Source organism: Etheostoma spectabile, chromosome 16, assembly GCF_008692095.1.
Source record: "Etheostoma spectabile isolate EspeVRDwgs_2016 chromosome 16, UIUC_Espe_1.0, whole genome shotgun sequence".
NCBI classification, from domain to species: domain Eukaryota; kingdom Metazoa; phylum Chordata; class Actinopteri; order Perciformes; family Percidae; genus Etheostoma; species Etheostoma spectabile.
In genome coordinates, this window is record NC_045748.1 from 9,627,803 (window position 1) to 9,634,265 (window position 6,463).

The 6,463-nt window shown below is 44.0% G+C and overlaps 1 protein-coding gene across 2 annotated transcripts in view; it reads right to left on the reverse strand.

The window, feature by feature from the left end:
- naa25 (N-alpha-acetyltransferase 25, NatB auxiliary subunit) overlaps window positions 1-6,463 on the reverse strand; it is an 18,266-nt gene that overhangs the window by 4,222 nt on the left and 7,581 nt on the right. For both annotated transcript variants that reach the window (XM_032539151.1, XM_032539152.1), the window contains 10 exons: window positions 5,817-5,989; window positions 5,611-5,723; window positions 5,310-5,517; window positions 4,610-4,699; window positions 4,347-4,527; window positions 3,600-3,699; window positions 3,344-3,495; window positions 3,113-3,238; window positions 2,301-2,544; window positions 175-298 (listed from right to left, as the gene is read on the reverse strand). In XM_032539151.1, coding sequence (XP_032395042.1) covers window positions 175-298; window positions 2,301-2,544; window positions 3,113-3,238; window positions 3,344-3,495; window positions 3,600-3,699; window positions 4,347-4,527; window positions 4,610-4,699; window positions 5,310-5,517; window positions 5,611-5,723; window positions 5,817-5,989 — 1,511 coding nt within the window. The remainder of the gene's footprint in view (window positions 1-174; window positions 299-2,300; window positions 2,545-3,112; window positions 3,239-3,343; window positions 3,496-3,599; window positions 3,700-4,346; window positions 4,528-4,609; window positions 4,700-5,309; window positions 5,518-5,610; window positions 5,724-5,816; window positions 5,990-6,463) is intronic.

Below are 6,463 nucleotides of genomic sequence, written 5' to 3' on the forward strand. Positions count from 1 at the left end.
TGTGTGTGTGTGTGTGTGTGTGTGTATATATATATTTCAGGCCTGTGTGTATTAACAGAGTGTAAATTGTAATTTCCCCATTGGAGATCAATAAGGAGTAGAAATTAAATTATGTTATATTGTTTATTAAATACATCGTTTTCCCTAATTTATTGATCTGCCGCCTCTTCTTACCGAGGGAGACGGTCTCCAGGTCCTGCAGGTGGACAGACAGCTGGAGGGCTGCAGCCTGGCACTGACAGCTCCCACTGGACAGGGCGGGGGCCAGGCGGGTGGAGGGGGGGCCCAGGAATGGATACTGCAGTACAACAAAAAACATCAATACAGCAACGTCTCGGGCTGCAGCTAATGATTAGTTTCCATCGGCGATTAAACTGTCAATTATTTCCTTGAATAAATGGATGAGTTTGTTTGGGGCTATAAAATGTCAGAAAATGGCGCAAAATGTGGATCAGTGTTTCCCAAAAGCCAGAGACGACGTCCTCAAATGTCTTGTTTGGTCCTCAACTCAAAGATACTCAGTATCCCGTCACAGAGGAGAGAAGAAAACTACAACATATTCAAATTTAAGAAGCTGGAATTAGGAGTATTTTAACTTGTCTCTCTTTAAAAAATGACTCAAATCGATTTAACAGATCTGTAACCTCTGTCCCGATATCAAATTTGGACAAATGCCTGTGAACGTGTTAAGGGTAACAGTTTCTCAGTCTCTCCTCCCTTGTTTTTGCCTCTCTTTCTTTTCTGTCTCCTTCATTTTCTCTTTAATATTAACGAGTAATTATGTATGAGACGGTAGTCGGCTGGTGTTTATCTGTGTAAATCTTTCACAAAACATAGGGCTGGGAATCGTTCAATTCTGTGACTTCAATACCGATTCCTAAACAATACTTTTTTTGACACCTATCCTATAAAGCAAAAAGAAATTACGCAAATCTTCATGTATTTTTTAGCTCCTACTACATGAGCCCTGTGTCTTTCCTGTGTAACGTCAGCCAATCACAGACACTGTTAGATCTTGGCAGGAGAATGCAGACGTGCTTATTGGCTCACTGACGCTGATACCATTTCCTCCTCCATTTCTTCCTTCCTAGGTGGTAAAATTGGGTTTTGATTGGCAAGGCCTTTTTCGATACTTGATTCTTTGGAGGAAGCTCGTTCAGTTCCTGAATGGTATTGAATTTGGTACCCAGCCCTAACTTCCTGTGTGTTAGACCACACCCATGTCGTAAGAGCAAAGCTTATTTCATGTAGTAAAATGATGGCTCAAAAGGAGCACTAACGCCACAGGTCTTATGTTGACAACGTGGACGCAGATATAGGAAACTCCAAAGGCAACCGTATTATTTACCTAGTAAGCTAACTAGGCTAACGCTGGTGCGCTAACGTTAGCAAACATTGGCGTAGCGTTAGCTAGCTGTCTAAACAATATCCCCACCTGAACTGTGTTTTACTTTCCCTCCAATATTATCATCAACATAATAAAGACACCTGGACTCGGTCAAGACCAAAAGCCATATATGGCAAGACCAGTGACCAAGTCTGAGACAAGTCAGAGTCCAAATACTACAGAGTCCGAGACAAGTCCAAGTACTACTGAGTCCGAGACAAGTCCGAGTCCAAATACTACAGAGTCCGAGACAAGTCCGAGTCCAAATACTACCGAGTCCGAGACAAGTCCAAGTACTACCGAGTCCGAGACAAGTCCAAGTCCAAATACTACCAAGTCCGAGACAAGTCCAAGTCCAAATACTACAGAGTCCGAGACAAGTCCAAGTACTACCGAGTCCGAGACAAGTCCAAGTCCAAATACTACCAAGTCCGAGACAAGTCCAAGTCCAAATACTACAGAGTCCGAGACGAGTCTGAGTCCAAATACTACCAAGTCCGAGACAAGTCCAAGTCCAAATACTACCGAGTCCGAGACAAGTCCAAGTCCAAATACTACCGAGTCCGAGACAAGTCCAAGTCCAAATACTACCGAGTCCGAGACAAGTCTGAGTCCAAATACTACCGAGTCCGAGACAAGTCAAGTACTACTGAGTCGAGACAAGTCCAAGTCCAAAATAACCTAGTACGAGACAAGTCCAAATACTACCGAGTCCGAGACAAGTCCAAGTCCAAATACTACCGAGTCCAAGACAAGTCCGAGTCCAAATACTACTGAGTCTGAGACAAGTCCAAGTACTACTGAGTCAGAGACAAGTCCGAGTCCAAATACTACCGAGTCCGAGACATGTCCGAGTCCATAGAAAAATGGTCTCGAGTCCGGACTCGAGTACTACAGCCCTGGTTGGACGTACCTGCATGCGTTTCTCTGTGATCTGAGCGGCGGTCTGCAGGGTCTGGTTGAGCTGGGCGAGCAGGCCGCTGAGGACCGAGGTCTTGTCTCCGACTCCGTTCTCGTGGACCATCTCAGAGTTCTGTTGCGACGGCGTGTGTCCCGGAGCGGCCAAGCAGGCGAGCAGGCGCAGTGTCAGAGAGCGTAACCTCAGCCAGACGGACTCCTCCTCCAGAGACCGACGCCGGTGCTCCGCGGTTAGCTCTCTGTGGGAGGAAGAGGCACACAAGTGGATTTTTTGGGCTATCGCTCATTTCATTTTTTCAAAAAAAAACTATGACGACAATGATTTGTCAGCAACTTTTTACCCCACAAATGAAAACGGGATTAAAACTCAAAAGGTGACCTTTAAAAACAAATAACTGTTACAAAATGTATAACACTGTTTTTTGAGAATACAAACAAAAATGATTAACTACACACATCCATAATCCCACTGAAATTAGACAAGATGGGCAACAAAACAACTGGGGGACAAAAACAACACAAAAACAGGCAAGTTTAAGGGAAGCTAACATTGGCTGTGGGTGTATAGTGAACTTCATCTTTTACGTTTATTATCAGAGAAGGAATCAGGTATGCTGTCAAACGTCCAAAAAGCTCCAGATTCTCTAAGGTAAATTTAAGACTTTTTAGGACCTTTTAATACCACCTAGGATGAAACTTAATAGTAGCATAATATAGACCCATTTTAAATCAGGTGCCAACACTTGCTTTGGATACGAGGACCAAAGGCACCTTGTTTCTGCAAAAAATTAAAAACCATACACATACCTGTCTTTAGGGTCCCAGCTGGTAAAAACGGTTAGGTCTCTGTTGTCCCTCATGTTATCCCAGGGGATGTCATCCTCCTCTGGAGACAAAGACATGGCCTTCACACTCTCATCCAGACTCAACACGCTGGAACACAAATTGAAGAAAAAAAACAAAACACACACCATGTAAATGTAAAAAATTCCACAGTGCTATAATTCAGGGCTTACTGTGTTGAGTATAAATTCTCACATATCGGCCTCGAGGAACAGGTCCAGCAGCATCCTCTCAGTGCGGACCTGGGCAAAGTGCAGCGATTGGTTCAACCTGTTCCTGAGAGCGATGAACTCTGGGATTTTCTCAAAAGCTCCGTACTTATACGCCTGGATGACATACTCTGAGGTCTGGTGGGTAGGACGAGAGAAGGACCGATACATTACATAAAAACGCGCATGACCATGGCTTTAAAAGTGTCTGAAATTAAATGGACATAGCGAAATGGACTTACATCTTTCTGGTTAGAGTGGAAAAACCTGAGGGAGAAATTACAGGACTGGGAGGCTGCGGCAAACTGACCCAATGACTCAGCATAGCGTGTTAACAGAAACCTGGAAATCACAAAGAAAACGTTTTGTTTTTTTACACTTAAATCTCTTAATAATATAACACTGGTCTGGGCTTAGGACATCAGTTATACCCGGCCAAAAACTCTTCATTACTTTCAAATAAACAACCTAGATGATTTAGTCACCTATATAATTTGCCTATACACCTATCCTCTTCATCAATAACGCTCTGTCATAATCGGAGAACTTTCTTTTTATGTGTGAGCTAATATTGCGCATCTGTTTATGTGCGCTGCAAGAGTTTTGTTTCTGTTTATTGAATGCGTTATTCAGTACAAATATAACCGAGAATGTAATTAATTTAATCTCAGTAATGATGGTATATAAGGGTTATTCCTGTCGCTCTGTTAAAGGCAAACGTTCCTGTGTACTGTCGCTATGCAGGTCACGGAGATCTGATTGTGTCTAGACTTTACGGCAGCGTAGTTAAGTGAAAGTAGGTCAAGTTGTAATGTACTGCCCTACCAGCGGCAGCATGTAATACTGTCTATTTACAGAGGGCATTTAAATGTCTGTCTGATCGTTTCTATGTTAACGGTTAGCCCATGGTAGCAGAAAAATATATTTATGTATATCATTGTCCATCACAACGTTTTACTGTAAACCATAGTTAATTTATTTGTACTGACCCTATGGTGTCGTGCTGTACATGCTTAGCATCCAGGCTGGAGTAGAGGTCCACCACGGGCTCAAAGGCTCCCAGGTGACAGTAGACGAGCAGCAGCAGCAGCTTGAACTGGGCGTTGGAGGGACTGAGAGACAGACCCTCCTGGAGGACACCCAAACACTGCCACACCATGTTCTCGTCCTCTGCAGCAACAACAATACAACGTGTTTAGAGACGCAGTCACTGGCAAGAAAGAAAGAGAGAACAAGAGAAAGAAAGACTCACCGGTCTCCTTCCATAAGTCGATGTATACATGAGCTGCCATGAGACAATACATATCAGAATACTGCAGCTCCGTCTTCAGGGCGGTCTTCCCTGGGAAACAGATATCAGCAAACATCTGAGTTGCATAAAATTGGTGTTTTGGACGAGGTTTAAAATCTTTTGTCAGTCGCTATTGCTGCCATGTGTTCAGTGACCACAAAGACAGAAACCCTGCTTCTTTCCATGTGCAAATGTGTTGCTACATAAAGAAGTACATGCAACAAAAACCACGTTTCTTGTTTAACAAGCTGGACAACAGGTCCGTTCCGCTCCGTGGTTGTGTTGCCTGCTGTTGTTTCTTTGTAATTTCCGGATTTCCCTATGGTCTCCGCGGTAAACGTCCCAACGCTTTGAACTGTGGGTAATTCCCTTTGGTGAAGTCTGCATTAATGCAGACTCATGGAAAGGTCTCGGTAAGTGTGTACTCAAACCCTCCCGCTCTTTGAAATTCAACATTGGGACAACCGTAAACTCTGACTAATATCACGAGAACGCACACCAAAGTCTGTTATTCGGGACTCTGGGATAAAGCCATTTACACTGTGCTTTCAATACATAAAATCTGTGTGGTTTAGGTGACTGAATGCCTCTTTGCTCTGTCCCTGAAAAAAAACCTTCTGTGCCAAAAAGGTTTAAGAGTGAATAAAAGTGATGTTCTTACCAAACTTGAGTCCATGATGATAGTGAGCTTTGAGCTCTGTGATAAGCCGCAGTTTCCCGTCCACGTCGAGGGCGTGATGCAGCCCGAGTGCTCGACTCAGCTGACACACGCACAAATGCCTCTGCAGCGCCTTGGTGTCCTCTGGAAAAGCAAATCCCTCCTCTCCCTGCTCCCCCAGTGGGACCGCTTCGCTCAGACAATTAATGAACTAAAAAAGAAGTTGGCACGAGAGGAATGCGTTTCACAGCCCAACCCTTCACCACCACGAGCGTCAATTTTCAACAGTGCTGCTGGAACTTACCTGCACATGTTGTTCCGGAGAAAGCAGATGGAGGTATATTTTTAGGTCGGTGATGCAGCAGGGTTTGTCTCCAAACTTCCCAAAGAACTGCACCATTAGCTCTAAAGGCTCACCTGTTCAAAGCCACATACAAAAAAAAGGCTGAAGCACCTGGCAGAGGGTGAAACGCAAGAACAGCAACTGTTTGTACAGTCCGTGTGTTTTACCTAACAGACTTTCTTCGGGACAGCCCCTTTCTCTCAGTCTGTGAATTAGTTCAAGGCGAGCTAAATAGGGTCCTCTGAGGGAACGGGAGTCTTTACCGTCCTCGCCTTTAATTCTCTCCTCCACAAACCTCACCACTTCAGCCACAGTGTGATGAACCGAACCCTCCGAACAGCTGAAGACAAACAGACAGAAGGACAGACATAAGCACATCAATGGGGGACAATATTACATTTATTTATTTATAAACAAATCTCTCTTCTTTTGTTGCCATCCAAAGTTTAGGAAAAAAAAAAAGGCACTACAAGAGCACTAGGGCTGTCTAAACTGGCCAAACATTTTGTTTGAATAATCGTTCTAAAAACACAGGAGGTTCAAATATCTATTTGTGCACTTTATGTCTATAAATAAATAAATAAATAAATAAATAAATAAATGTCATTGGTGCTCCCCTGCCTCTTCTCCAGGACTTGCACAGTGGTAGAAGCAGGCAGACAGGGATCACCACCAGAGACCCCACACATCCTGCACACACTCTTTAACCTTCTCCCCTCTGGCAGGCGCTACAGATCCCTGCGCACAAAGACATAAGAACAGCTTCTTTCCCTCTGCCATCACCCTACTAAACTGCGGATAAGAGGGGTCATTC